Here is a 16,098-nt window from a genome sequence, read left to right as displayed (position 1 = left end):
TTTTTTCCAGAATTACTGCAATTAAATCAACCTTCACTATACTCATCATTTAGTGAACTGCCAAAAATCAAGATACCAAATTTTATTAAAGGAAAAAAAAAGCTCAAATTTGTTACTAGACAATATGAAAATAAAATACTTTAAAGTATTTTAAATACTTATTTCTTTTGAAGTAAGTTTCTTACGCAAAAAAAAAAAGTCTGAAACTAGATTTTCGATCTTTGATTTAGGTGTGCTTTTATTCTATTTTATTTTTGAAACAGGGTCTCACTCTGTCACTCAGGCAGAAGTGCAGCAGCGCTATCTTGGCTCACTGCAACATCCACTTCCTGAGGCTCAAGCAATCCTCCCATTTCAGCTCCCAGAGTAGCTGAGACCACAGGCGTCCGCCACCATGCCCTGCTAATTTTTTGTATTTTTTGTAGAGATGAGGATTTCACCATGTTGCCCAGGCTGGTCTTGAACTCCTGGGCTCAAGCAATCTGCCCGCCTCAGCCACCCAAAGTGTGATTTAGGTGTGATTTTAAAGCACTGCACAGAGCTTCACAATTTGTAGAATTATGCAAAGTGAAAAAAATCCACTAATATTGTCAGTACAACTGGTATGACTTTTCAAGGGTCAATACCATTTTGAAGGCTAATTTACAGAGACAGTCAAAGTTCTTTGGAGTAAAGTTCTTAACCCGTTTCTTCTACTATTTCACTCTTGTCACTATTTCGTGGCTGCTTTTCCACTCATGAATGTGTGACATAACGTCATAGATCCTGCCTGGAACTAATTTTAAATTATTTTTGAAAAGGCTTATCATTGAAAACTGAGATGTTTTATTACTAAGCTACTTGTTTTACTATTAAATTACCTGTGGTATACCCATCTAACTCTTGTAACTGTCTACTGTCTATGAGAAAGCTAACTTAACATATTGTCTTTTGAAATGGTTCTCTGATATGACTAAAATAACTTAAGAACTAAATATAACGTAACAGAGGTTACATTTAAATTAATAATTCTGACAAAGATTTACTGGCTATTGCCAGTAAAGCTTGGACTTAAAAACCAAAAAACTCAACTCTCACTTACTGTTTAAAAGAAAATCACAAAACCATTTTTCAAATACACTGGATGTTAAAAGTATATTTTACAGCACAGTCCTTGACAGACTATGTTGGTTTTTTATTTGTATCATTTTTTATTGTTGTATTGTTATTTGTTTTTCCAACACAATCAGTCCTTCATATCAGTGGGTTCTACATCTGTGGATTCAACCATTCACAGATTGAAAATAGCTGGGAAAAAGAAATGAATAGTTGCATCTGTATTGAACATGTACACAGTTTTTCTTGTCATTATTCCCTAAACAATACAGTATAACCACTTACAAACCATTTACACTGTATTAGGTATTATAAATAACCCAGAGATCATCTAAAGTATACAGGAGGATGTGCATAGGTTACATACAACTAACTATTATACCATTTTATATAAGGTTCTTGAGCATACGCAGATTTTGGTATCCGTTGGGGGTTCTGGAATCAATCTCCCACAGATACCTTGAGACGACTGTATTTTTGATCCACAACTGACTGAATCTGTGAATGTAGACACTGCAGATACGGAGGGCTGACTATATTTAAAACTGGAAAATTCAGGAGTTACTATTTACTAACTGAACACATTCTTCAGCTATAATGGATAATTAGTAACTCTAACTGCAAATATAGTCAAAGAATGTTCACAATATTCACATGAAAGGAATTAACAGCATTTTTACAACTGCAATAGTAGCATCTTACATAAATCAATACTGGAAGTATTGACTGCTATATTTAAATACATCTATAAAGAAAAGCCTGAGGGAAGTTCAAATACACCAACAATAGTTTTTAAAGAAAAAAATCTTGACAAAATTAATGACTAAACTTTGGAAGCTACGAAGACAAACACAAATGCGTAAAATTTGATCACTGAAGTATCTACTAAAAATGGAAAGTACTCATAGTGCTTCATACTGACAAAAAGTCACTGTGATTAAAAAAACTCTCAAAAGTTTAATAAAAATGAGAAGTTCATCTAGTATAAACGAATATATGTAACTGATTAAAAGATAAAACTGGGCTGGACACCGTGGTTCATACCTATAATCCCAGCACTTTGAGAGGCCAAGGCAGGCATATCACCTGAGGTCTGGAGTTCGAGACCAGCCTGGCCAAAACGGTGAAACCCCATCTCTACCAAAATTACAAAAATTAGCTGGCCATGGGAGCATACACCTGTAATCCCAGCTACTCGGGAGGCTGAGTGAGGCAGGAGAATCGCTTGAACCCAGGAGGCAGAGGTTGCAGTGAGCTGCAATGGCACCACTGCACTCCAGCCTGGGTGACAAGCGAGACTGTCTCAAAAAAGAAAAAAAAAAAAAAAAAAGATAAAACTGTCTACTGTCTTCATCCTTTTTTTAAACAGTTAAACATATCCTTTATTTATAATTTTAACTATTTCAACCACTTATCAAATGCATATTTTGTAAAAAACATTGATACAAGATACTCATTCTAAAAGAAAATCTACAGTTAAATGGATAAGACAAGTAATACAGGGAAGTAGATAAATCCCACATGGAGATGCATAGGAAAGGTGGGCTGAATATGAAGGTAACTGGTTTCCAAGTTTTAATTTTGATTGTTGGCAATGAAATCCAGATTCAGTAGTCTTTATCTGGATGTGGGAGTGGAAAAGCACACAAAGTAGGAAGTTTTTATGTTAATTCTTTATAAGAAAGCATTCAGAAAGTTAAACTCAAAATTTATATTGAATATTCTTATTTCACTATGACAAGTGCTGAATTCTACACAACAGTTACACATCAAGCTCTTAATTTGTCTATACCCATAGTATAATTCAGGGGTCAGCAAACTAAGAGGCCAACAAGTAAATCAAGCCACGTTCAGCCCCTGTCACCTATTTGGGTTTTTTTCTTTTAGCAACTCTTTTAAAAACTATTAGCTTAAAGCCAGGCACGGTGGCTTGTGCTTGTAATCCCAGCTACTCAGGAGGCTGGAAAAGGTGGATCAATTGAGTCCAGGAGTTCAAGACCAGCCTGCACAAGAGACTATCTCATTAAAAAAAAAAAAAAAAAAAAAAATAAATTAGCCAGGCATGGTGGTGCACGCCTGTAGACTCAGCTACTTGGGAGGTGAGGTGGGAGGATCGCTTGGGCCCAGGAGTTCGAGGCTGCAGTGAACTATGATCACACTACTGCACTCCAGCATGGGCTACAGACTAAAACCCTCTTAAAAAAAAAATTTAAAAAAAAACACACACACAAAAATTGAAGTGCTTCAAACTCCTGACATGACTTCCGATTTAACAACCAAAAGTGATGTTCATTCTAATTTTAATGCTTGTATTATGCTATGTACTTTCTCCTATTATAATTTTCTAAAAGTATAATTTATGCATATCTAATCATGTCATAAGAAAAATGTCATAATAATATTCAACCTGAGTATTTCACCAACCGTAATTCTTCATTCTCTAATTCTATTAGATAACCTAATCCATCCATTCACTTAATAAACATGAATGCTATATGTGCCAGATACTGTGCTGGTTACTGGAGACAAAAAATAAAGAATGTGGTCTCCAACTGGGAGCACTTCACAGGTATCGTGAGGAAGACTTATTTACCCTATAATGTGATAGCTACTCTAAATGAATTACAAAGAAAGCAAAACAAAACACTTAAGTACAAAGAAGAGGGAGTAAGTAACTGGAAAATCAGAAAAGACTTTCTGTAGGAAATGCCATAGGTGTGTGTACACGTCTGTATAAAACATACATACAAAAATTGAGATCGTGAAAGAAATATTAAGAAAATATTTATACTTTCATAAAATAATGGTAAGTTCTATTTTGCCAATCAGATGGAGAAAGTTGGCAGAAGATGAGCTAGAAAGGGAAGTGGAACCACTTCAAGGGCATTCATATAATAAATGCATCCACTGTTGAGAAGCTATAGTAATTACTTAACATTACAGTGACACAATCAGACTTGGGATTTTAAGACTGCTGAGTGGCAGTATAGAATTACTAGTTAGAAAATCATTTCAATAGACAAAACTAATGAATACCTTAACTAAGGGCAGTGATGACAAGGGCAGAAAATGACAATTTAATTCTCTATAGTACTTCTCTGATAAAGATAGCTAAGAACTTACTTTCCCAAACACACAAGCAGACAAACTCAACTTCAGTTTTTCCAAATTATTCTTCAAATTTATATGCACAAATTACATGGCATATTTAACAGTGCCAATTAAAATCTAAATTTTCCAATCTATTTAGTCATAAAATTATTCTGAAGAACTATAAAGAACTAATTTTAAGAAATGAAGGACTGACATTTACTTTCAAAATTACTATGAACATTATTCCTTCAGAAACTGAACACTACAAAATAGAAGAAATATGCTGCCACATAAGTAGAAAGGCCAACAACTTGTTTTAAAGTACCCTTGGGTTTGATATGAACTAGATCTAAGTATACAAAGCAATTTAAATCATTAGCAAAAGACTTGTTAAACACCTTTCCATCAAAATATTTATTTTTATTTATAATTTTAAAATCAGATAAATGAATTTAATTTTTAAAACACACTGTGTACAGTGTATGAGGACCTAATTAAATAGTTGTCTAACTCTAAATTTGCCAGTATCTTCTTGAGATCTTTCATCAATAAATCCAGTTTTCACTAATCTGTTATAATAGCACTATTTAAAAGGTCCAAACATTTTATTTAATTTTCTAGCTAGGTAATTGAGAGTACTTAAATTCTCATACGACTTACCTTTAAGATTCCAGATAATTTTCAATAAACCCAGTTTTCAACATTCTACAGTATTAATCCTCTTTAAAATGTAAATATGTATCTTGTTAGAGATAATTATTTTTAATATTAAAGAAAGATGACTGCTGAAAATCTATTTAGTACCACAAAGGAGAGGTAGAACAGGCCTTACTGGAATCAAACTTTACAACTTCTCTTCAAACAGGATACAAATATGTTGATTCCAAATATCATGAGTTAAAACAAATCTATTTTACAAATGTTTTGCTCCAACATAACCTGCAATGATGCAGCTGAAAAAATTCATTTGGGTTCACTAAGGTAAATGCCTTTATATCTTTTAAAAAGTAATGGTTTCCCAAACACTTTTTAAAACTATTTTTTTTTTTTACAAGTAAAGTCTTATGCACAATTCCAACATATAGAACAGATAAAACGCAAACCACAGTGCTGGTTGCTACACTGGTGGGATTCAGGCACCCTCCGCTGGTTTTCCCTAGGAAGACACTAAGGTGCCTCTATGGAATACCAGAAATCCTCCTGACAAAAATTCTTCCTCCAGTAGAAACCCTTCTATGTCCTTGTGACAAATAATAAAGAATTGTAAAATATCTGTTATCAAGCAAAACATGCAAGAAGATTACTCAGGTAGCAATTCCAAAACCGTCTTTTACAGTCCACTAAAATTCCTTAAAAAAGAGTTTGAATGGCTGAGTGCGGTGTTCCACACCTGTAATCCCAGCACTTTGGGAGGCCGAGGCAGGTGGATCACTTGACGTCAGGAGTTCAAGACCAGCCTTGCCAATATGGTGAAACCTCACCTCTCCTAAAAATATAAAAATTAGCCAGGCGTGGTAGCATGTGTCTGTAATCCCAGCTACTTGGGAGGCTGAGGCAGGAAAATTTCTTGAACCTGGGCGACAGAGGTTGCAGTGAGCCAAGATTATGCCACTGCACTCCAGCCTAGGCAACAGAGCGAGACTCCGTTTCAAAAAAAAAAAAAAATAAGAGTTTGAACAAGTCAGGATTTTTTATACTATATCTTCATCTTAAGAACTTCATTTTCAATTATAATTTATAAACTATGAAATCAAGTAGCAAAAAAAAACAGTTCAACTGTTTAGCCTCCAAAATTTCTCAAATCTATCTAAACATGGACATCTTTTTGAAGGAATATTTATTACACCTCCTAATATTAAGATTTCTCAGCAAAGTTGGAAAATACTGCCATACTGCCATAAGCGTTAACTGAGATTACTATGTGAGCCAGAATATAGTAAAATCACGCTTATTTTAAAACTTGCACTACATTTCACAACAAATGATCTACTTTCATAATCTTTACGTGGAAAAGTAATTTTGCTGAGATCGTCAAGTTTTTTTCTTTCCCATTTATTTCTTCTCCTCCCATGTATGCTAGGAATGTTGCTCAGTAGATAGGAAGGGGTGGTTAAGGGGAAGTAACCAAGAGGTAGATGAGGTTGAACACAACCACCACTCTCCATAATCCTAAAAATAAACCTGCATCCCACAAATTGGGAACTACTTTTTGTTCAAATTTTCCCTATAACTCTACTGTACAAACTGTTCAGTTCTGTAGTAAGATTTGGTTCCTTGTTCTTTCAGAGTTTCAAAAATCTAGGTTAAAATTTTAGAGTACGTTTTTCATTTTCTCCATATATGCAAGCAGACAAGTCAAACTTCATTCAGTTTTCCAATTTACTCTTCAAATTTACACACACAAACTAATTGGCATCTTTAACAGTGCCAATTAAATCTGAATTTTAGGCTGGGCACGGTGGCTCATGCTTGTAATCCCAGCACTTTGGGAGGCTGAGGCGGGCAGATTACTTGAGGTCAGGAGTTCAAGACCAGCCTGGCCAACATGGTGAAACTCTACCTCTACTAAAAAATACAAAAAGTAGCCAGGCGTGGTGGCATGTGCCTGTAATCCCAGCTATTCAGGAGGCTGAGGCAGAAGAATCACTTGAGCCTGGGAGGCAGAGGTTGGAGTGAGCCAAGATTGCGCCACTGCACTCCAGCCTGGGCAACAAAACAAGACTGTCTCAAAAATTAAAGAAAAAAAAAAAACTGAGTTTCTAATCAAATTAATCATAAAATTATTCCAAAGAACTGAGTTTCTAATCACATTAATCATAAAATTATTCCAAAGAACTACAGAAGTGGGCTGGGCCCAGTGGCTCACACCTGTAATCCCAGCACTTTGGGAGGCTGAGGCGGGCGGATCATGAGGTCAGGAGATCGAGACCATCCTGGCTAACATGGTGAAACCCTGTCTCTACTAAAAATACAAAAAAATTACCCAGGCGTGGTGGCGGGCGCCTGTAGTCCCAGCTACTCCGGGCTGAGGCAGGAGAATGGCGTGAACCCGGGAGGCAGAGCTTGCAGTGAGCTGAGATCGCACCACTGCACTCCAGCCTGGGCGACAGAGCGAGACTCCGTCCCAAAAATAAGTAAATAAATAAGAACTACAGAACTAATTTTAAGACCCAAAGTTCTTGAGCATTTTTTGCTTTTTTAAAGCAAAACAAAGTTTCATTCCACAGTGTTCTCTCTAAAAAAACTGGTGAATACTGAAAATGTATTTTTTCATTTATTTCTATCAGTGGCTTATTTTTAATAACAGACAGAAATGGATGCAGAAATGGCATACAGATACCTAATAGCATTGTTCTTCAATGTTTAAATTGGAATTACGCTTGTACACAAATACTCAAAGCCACCAGTTACCAATTACTTGATTTGATAAAACTGTCCATGTCTACAATACAGAAGTAACTGTGTTTATAAAGCAAGTATGTTTATAAACTCCTTAATTCTATCACCGACATTACCAAGGTATGTTAAAATTTTCAATAGTTATCAATGAATTCAATCTGCAATGTCTTAAAAAAAGAAAACACTACATTTGACCCAAAATTGCAGGCAATTTCAGGTAACGAATCCCTCCTCCAAATACCCAAATTTCTAGCTAATTAAGCCTTTTATAATTAGCTTAAGCTATGAAGATATAGCAGTGACATTAAAAGATTAAGTTCCTTCAATACACACACACAAAAAACCTAACCATAATATATACAAATAATGGTCACCTTCAAATCTTTATTCTATATTTCATAACCTAGTTTCTGGTGCCTACACTTTCTGAAGAAGAACTCTCCTGTGCCATAAATCTGCAACTGCTACTCACTACTCACTTACTATATAGGTACACTAGATGAATGAATCCATGTTATGGTTAATCTCATTAAATAATCTATTTGAAAAATCAACTAATACTAATAAAAGGTTAATTTCCTAAAATCTGAAACTGTCAGAAGACTTACCTGATTTGTCTGGCTACTTAAGTATGGCTCAAAATCATCATCATTTACAGCATCTTTTTGATGAATCGAACCGTTTTGTACTGAAACTAAAAAAATGTTTGTATTAGAAGTGTTGTAGTTATCTTTATGAAACTCGCAGCACAACCTAATGTTTTTAATATTTTTCAAGCCAAAAAAAGTAATCAGAAAAAATAATACTGAGTTATTTTTAAGAACCCTCTTAAGGATAAACTATTTTAGATACAAATATTCATGTGCCCCAAAAACTTAAAAGTCTTTTGATACATAAGCCCAAGATTACATAAACACAAGCCATATATACACTTCCCCTTACCAAAAACTTTAAGTAAATATCCCAATCTCAACACTGTAGTGAGTAAATTGTTACATAAGAATGTTGGAAAGAGTTCCCTAATGCTATATTTGAATGTAAAATAACTATTTCAAGTAGCGTTGTAGGCAATAAAAAAGATTTCTGAATGTTCTCTACCTTTGTTTAAATCTCTAAATTATTTAGTATAATAAAGAATGAAATAACTATTTTCGATCTAATTTGTTATAGTAAATGTCTTAAATGTCTCCAGTAAAGTTTAGGCTAAAATTAACTTGAAACAATATCACAATGAATAGACTTATAATTATGAAATATCTAAATAAAGAGGGCTTTAATTCTAAGCCCCCCAGAATGAAGACTTTCACGTGAAACTACAAACAAAATTAAGACACAAAAGATAGCCATAATTATCCTTGCAACACATGAGAAACAAGTCAGAGAATAATTTTATTCAAAGGTCATCTCCATAAACACTCTAAAGTTGTTATTCTCTGGATGCTGTTTCAGAGTGCTTTTGAGCAGACTCAGAAGTAAGGTCCTGAATTTGAATCTCAAGTCCAGCACTGAGGAGATGATCTCCAGTTAGGGATTTAACCTCTCTAACCTTTGACTGTTCTCTGTTTCAGAAGGTTATGTATGAATAGTACCTACCTCATCTCATCTGATTATTAAATGAGTGTTCAATAATCTTAAATGTAATCACATTAAATATTACAAGATCCAAATAGGACTAATATGACTTTAGAACCATTTAAACAGAAGTGTTACTAAGCTAATACTTGATGAGGTGGCACTATGTAAATATACTATTCTATACTAGTGAAGATAAAGTTGAAAGTTTCCGATGGATGTCTACAAATTAGAAACAAAAAGAACTCAGTATCTAAAGATTTACTGCTCAAAGGTACAACATCACCAAATTTTATGAAGTTAGGAGGGTGACGGGTTTAAATTGCGTATTCCTCTGTAATATAACATTTTTATTATCCTTAAATTTTCCCATGAGTGTAGAGCACCTAAAATGTAATATTATGAGTTAACAGTGGCTTGGGAGCAAAGATATACAAAATCCCTTAAATCTTTGCCATCCAATGAGTGGCAAAGATCAAAGATATGATGTTACTGTGTAAAGCATTCAAAGTAGACTTCTTACTACACCACACTGCCCCTCAGAGGCCACAAGAAGCAACCTGAAGGTCAACTTGATCCTGGCTCCACTAACATAATTTAACTATGTCTGATAAGGACTGCATCAGAACTAGGATTGAGCTAAATATGCTCCATGGAATTTAAATATGTAATAGCCACTAGAAACCAAAATAAAGAGGGTGCCTTAGGTTACTTCTAGTGCCATTATAAGGCTGGGTTATTCATTTCAGTCCAAGAGATTCTGACATACCTATTCTCCTCTGACACTGGCTTTACTGCTCCTAAATCAAAGGTAGGTATGCATGGTCTATTAATTCTTGAAAAAAAATTCTTCACTATTACACTCGTACATGTTAGTCAGTATTTGAAACAGCTAACAACTTAAAAATTATGACTATCTCTCATATCCACTGGGTTCTCGAAAATCTAGTTCATACAAATACAAAAAGTGCCAGGCCAGGAGCTCAAGACCAGCCTGGGCAACATAGCAAGATCCCACCTTTACGAAAAATGTTTAGAAATTAGCCAGGAGTGGTGGCATGTGCCTATAGTCCTAGTTACTCAGGAGTCTAAGGAGGATCACTTGAGCCAAGGCATTCCAGGTTACACTGAGCTATGATTATGCCACTGCACTCCAGCCTGGGGTACAGAGTGAGACTCTGCCTCTATTTAAAAAAAAAAAAGAAAAAGTACTTACTTAAAATTTATCTGTATATATATATATATATATATAATCCTGTTATTCTTATTTTTTCTGTTCTATTATTTCCCTTCTAAGAGGCTAGGCCTGAGAACAACCCATATACTATTATAAATACAGTCTACGGTCATTTTTAAATGATGCATAAATGTCTATAAAGTCTTAAAATATAGTACAAAAAGTCAATCTACTTTAAAAAGTGTTTAATTAAAAGTACTTCACATATACTGAGAAGCAATTTGCATTAAACTAGCCCTTAAGTTTTGGAAGTGTATCTTTAAGAAAACTATCTTAAAGACTTTCGTTTTTGAATATTTACTTAACGACAAGCTAATGTCTTGGAGTCTGAAAACCATTAAATAGAAATGAAATCCAAGCTAGTTCCATAGTCTGTAAAATTTCTTCAGGGGAAAAAAGAACAGATGACTTACATGATTCTTCGCCTGTTTCCTCTGCTCTATGAAACAGAGTCAAATCAAGATAGAACATGGGCCTTAGGAGCCAGGTGATTCTTTGCTCTGGTCCTGACTACATCAAGTTAGGAAAGTCAACAGATCTGTGCATCATGTTTCCCCACCTACAAAAACAGCGACAATACCATATACCCGCTATCTCCTTACAAGGATGTTGTGAGGATTGATAAAATGAAGCCTAAAATAATGACAGTAAAGTGCTTTGAAATCATTTCTCGGGAGGATGAGGAGAGAATACAACAGAATATTGCCAAAATATAAGGCATTTTCCACTACTTTTCGAAAATTAAAACTTAGCCAAATTTAACCTAATTATTTTAAATTACAGTTGTATAAAACAATGCATACGTCTCTCCGTTGGAAGAGAGCGGAGAGGAGGAAAAAGATAAATCCTGTTCCATGAATTTGCTATTTATAAACTTAGAAAGAGGAGAAAGGAGGCAGTAAGGCCTAACACTGTAAGTATGGCATCTGACACTTCCAACCATAGTACTCCCAAATAAAAGTACTGCACACCTTTATTCCAATAAGCAAAAATTCTACTTAATAAAAAAATAAAATACGAAGTGTTATATTATGAACCAATAGGCAAATAATTATCCTTAAATTTCTACTATCCTTTGGTACTACTCTTGCCAAGGATAATAAAGAGTTCTGATATTTAACACAGGGACAGACTATTAATTAAAAAAGAATTCAAACTTATAAAACAAGTAAACCTTGAATTATTACTTATTCTACAAAAAACATTTTTGCCATATCAAAGACAATTATTTAGAATTCCTTTTGGCTTCTGTAATGAATTAAGTAATTAAGGATATATAGAAAATCAAAGACACTAAAACTAGGTGTTAGGCTAAAGCTGTCAACTGAAGACAATTCAGAAAAGAAACAGAATCTCTGATATTATAGTAAGTTGACTGAAAAGGATTATGTGTTCAAAACTTTAACTGACACCAACTTCTCAAGGACATACTATTTTTCATAAGCTTGCTAAGTTCAGAATTCAAGATTACTCATATTTAGAATACTGAGGTTGCAGTTCAAGAAAAATAACTTCATGAAAGTAAACAGAATTGTAAAACAATTTTACTAGCTGGGAACAAGCTAAGGCAGAAAAGCTTTTCTCAAATACACACATAGCTACTTATATCAGGTTCACTGGTAGTGTTGCCTTTGCCTTGTAATTCTCCCTGCAGTCATAAAAATACAAGTAACGTATATTTGTTATTTGTGCACTTGTAGCATCTGCCATTTTTAAGAAACTTAAATAATTAGCAATACTTTCAGGCCAGTAGCATTTTTCCCCTCCTGCCAAGGCTCCATGCAAAGGAGTCTTCCTGCACCTTAAAAATAGATTAAGTGAGGAAAGTGAAAAGAAATCTAGCAAATATAATTGCTACTAGAGCAGTGAACTATTGTAATTACAAGAATCCTAACAACATACTATAGGAATTATGACTAGAGTTATTTTTATTTTATAGAGGGGAGATTCTGACAAACAGGCAGAATGTTTTCAAGCTCACTTGGCAAGTCAGTAGCCAAAGGCAGTATTAGAACTCAGGACTCCAAGGAATCCCAATCCATTATTCTAACCTTAGATGAAATTATTAAACTGAACAACAAGGGGGAAAGAAAGAAAATTTCTTGAGAATAAAGAACTATCAAAATAAACACTTTGTGTATGTGTCTGAATACACCTAACAGAAGCGATACTGATGGATAAAAATTTTTGAAATAACCAAAAAATACTTATTTGCAAACAGTGGATGTATTATGCACTTTATAGATAACTCATATCTAATATCAAAGATGCCACCAGTGCCTACCTAAGTGAAATGACCACTCATAAATCAAACTTATTTTACTGACTTACAGTGCTGTAGAGGCTCTATTTTGTTTTAACAAACAAGTACCTCATAGAACTTGTGTACTTACCTTAAAGCGGGTAACATAAAACACTTAGCATTTCAAATAGCTTTGCAAAGTGCCACCTCCCCACAGATCTAGGATAAAATAATTTATGCTAGGCAATAATGACCACAATTTCACAATCTCCAAGTCTACATAGTTCCTAATGGGTAGACTAGCAAAAGAAGAAATTAATGGATCATTCTTTTTAAAATTCACAAATTTTTAAAAACTCATTTAAAATAAATCAATATCCAATTTTTATTTCAGGTTTATGCTTACAACAAAAAAAATTCTAGAAATGAAATTTTAAAAATTAAAATGTCTAAATATTTACATACTGCAAGAAAACATCTTTAATGAAAACAAACAAAATGTTACCTAATATGGTGCCATGTAACTGGTATGTACAAATTCCATAATTCAGAGGAAATTAATCTACATATCCAAAACCTATTAAATTCACCAAATTTGCAATAGCAAATAAATACCCTAACAAGAATTTAAAGGGCACCAAAGACAATCTATATCTAAAAGGCTATTATAGATCTTAATTTCTAACACTGTGTTACTGAAATCAACAGAAAGCATAATTTTAGTGTAATTTCAAGCACTACAAAATGTTACATATAATTTGCTCTGATGTTATTTAATTGGCACTATCCCAAGAAAGCAGTTATTGTTCTATACTTAACTAAATGTCACATGACTAATGTCATAATGTTTCAGTCAGCTGACTGCACTGTTCCATATTAATACAAAACACACTTTTTAAAAAAACACTTTACTTTCAACGGTACTTTTACTAAAGAGAAAATTATAAAATCCTGGAAGAAATGTCACAAACTATTTTCTTCTCAGCCCTTTATAAAATACCAGATAGAGTCACACCTTGCAATCAGGACAATAGAGCAAGATGGCATGCCTACTTAGTTCTAACCTCTCTCATGTTGTTGCCTCATTACAACTGACTTCAATAGAATCAGTGATTAATAGTACAATTTTCATTAATGTGATGGAATACTATGTAGACTTCCATTTTCCAGTGTAATCCAGACATGTCAAACAAAATGTCCACTTTAAGAATATACTTGTCTATATACACATGTAGAAATTTTTTGTGGCATAAGTTACATAACACAGAAAAACTGGAAAACCAAAGAAATACCACCAGGTTCACACCAATTCCTGCTTAACTGACAAAGAAACTGTTTCTCGTACTACTTTGGTTTCTATAAAGTGGCTTCAAAGCAACGAACTACCGAAGTTCTGGATAGAACTTGGCTACCTTAGCCATGATGAATATTTTCTCTAATCCTACATTTTTTCCCAAGAGGGAGCAAAAACAAACAAAATACCCTCACAGAGTTTAAAAGTAACATTAAGGCAACATTGAGCAATAAGAAAAAAAAAATCCAAACTCACCTTTATTTCCTTGCCCTTTAGGTCTCTGTGTTGCAAGACGAAAGATGCGGTAAAGAGGAGAAAAAGGAAGAAGAGAAAAAGTGTGTTAATCAAAGGCATTATCAAAGACAAGTTATTTTAGACTATCCGCGTAGGAGTAAAAACCCACCATATCCTCCACAGCCACCAATTTCCCAACCACCCCCAGCCTTTAAACCTCCCACCCGCCACTCGGAATCCGTCTCCCAGAGCTCGCCCGGTCTCAGCCCCATGTCTGCCGCCCTCAGGATCTGTCCTAAGGCCCCTAAGACCGGTCCTTGCCCCCACCCGCCGCGGCACCGCGCCCGCCCGCCCGCAGGCTACGGCGCCAGGGCGCACGCCCCGGCCCGGGTAGCTACACCGCAGCAACTTGCGCCCGGGGCACCGTTATGGGGCCGGCAGCGGCGGCGACGGGGAGGAGCCGAAGCCCCGCGCGAGGGTGGAGCTCCGGGGCTCGGGCCTTCGCCAAGCCTGGGGCCTCTGCTCCCTCACCTGATCCACGCTAGTGGCTGACATTCTTCACCGCAACCCGAGAGCCGCCGCCGCCGCCGCTGCCTGGGCCTCTCCCCGTGCACTCACAGCAGTTGGCTGTCGCCCTTGGCCGAGTGATTGTTCCAGCCGCCGCCGCTGCCGCCGTTCGCTGAGAACCCAAAATGAGGGCCTCGCGCTCGGGAGTCGGAGGAAGAGGCCCGTCTTTTCCGCTTGCACGCTCCTCTTCCCCCTCTCGCTCTCTGCTTCTCGGGTCCACAATGGCGGACAGACTCCCTAGTCTCACTTCCGCTCCGAGCCTCCCTGACCTTCCGCTCTCCACTCTGACGTCCGCGCTCACCTCGCTCTTCCTCCCCCACCCTCCCGCCGCTGATCTTGGCTCCGCCTCCTCACCGCCACGTCACCGGAGACCGGACCCGCGCTCACGGCCGGTGGGCGCATGCGTCATGGAGGGAGCGCGTCGGGGCGTCAGCGAGCGCCAACTTTCAGCGTCTTTTCTGCGGCTTCCTTCTATCCCGCTCCGAGGCTGCAGGGCCCTGGCAGAGTGGCGTCAGCTGGAAGGCTGGCCAGAGCCGGATTTTGTTGCACTCCGGGCAGGAAGATGGCCGAGGCGGCGGCTGACGGAGATAGTAGTGCCTTGCTGAAGTCACGGCGGCCGGCGGCGCCCTCCTGGAGGCTGACTGGACGGAGGCAGGGAACTTCCCGGTGAGCCAGCCGGGCCTAGCAGGAGCCTTCGGCGGCTGCCCAAAGCCGTGGGGACGGCTGGCTGACTCAGCCGCTCTCTGGACGGAGTTGCTGCGTCCCCACAAGCCTGCCCGTGCAGCTGAAGTGGCAGGTTAGAGTTGTGGTACTCAAACTTAAGTCCAAGCAAACAGGAGGAGCACCGGCGCGGGTTCAGTCTTTCCAAACCCAGTTCAGCCGTAATCTCTGGAGTCAGATTTCGCCGCCCAATTCATGGATTTGTGCTTTTGACTCCGCTCTGATGTTTTTGAATGAATACAAAGTTGCCTGGGATACTTAAGTATAGTTGCAGAGCGTCTTTTCGGCCCTGAAAAGAGGGAAAGTTTCCATTGAAAAAGTTCTTTATATAAACATATTGGCAAACCCAAAGTATGCCAATTTGCAACGTGTTGACATTTTCATTGAAATATCTACAATAAAGGCAAAGATTCCTTGTCTCAGTGATACAGAGTCCATGGAAGGAAATAATTTAAATGACCAAATACTTTCTGTACTTCAAAACCATCAAATAAGTGATCATTTAGAAAGTAAAATTGTAGAATCATAAGATTAATTTTGTAGTTTACAGTGCAACAGTATCTTAGAAGCACTGAATAATAGAAAAACTTGAGAGGCCACTTTTCATGTAAATCACCAAGAGGCATTTTTAAGTTCTGGTTAGAC

General features: G+C 36.8%; 1 protein-coding gene across 5 annotated transcripts in view; it reads right to left on the bottom strand.

Annotated features, from left to right (window-relative positions):
• Positions 1-15,477, bottom strand: part of YTHDF3 (YTH N6-methyladenosine RNA binding protein F3) — a 41,962-nt gene extending 26,485 nt beyond the window's left edge. Inside the window, exons 1-4 of one of the 5 annotated variants that reach the window (XM_034966152.3) lie at positions 14,698-14,984; positions 14,188-14,212; positions 10,810-10,955; positions 8,196-8,281 (exon numbers count right to left, since the gene is read on the bottom strand). In XM_034966152.3, coding sequence (XP_034822043.1) covers positions 8,196-8,281; positions 10,810-10,867 — 144 coding nt within the window. In that variant the 5' untranslated portion in view covers positions 10,868-10,955; positions 14,188-14,212; positions 14,698-14,984. Of the gene's footprint in view, positions 1-8,195; positions 8,282-10,809; positions 10,956-14,187; positions 14,213-14,697 lie in introns of all 5 variants that reach the window. The other 4 variants (XM_034966153.3, XM_014345961.6, XM_034966154.3 and 1 more) reach the window with 4 other exon arrangements.
• Between the last annotated feature and the right edge of the window lie 621 nt (positions 15,478-16,098).

The sequence above is a fragment of the Pan paniscus genome, chromosome 7 (genome assembly GCF_029289425.2).
Source record: "Pan paniscus chromosome 7, NHGRI_mPanPan1-v2.0_pri, whole genome shotgun sequence".
NCBI classification, from domain to species: domain Eukaryota; kingdom Metazoa; phylum Chordata; class Mammalia; order Primates; family Hominidae; genus Pan; species Pan paniscus.
This window is presented reverse-complemented; position numbering and strand designations above follow the sequence as displayed.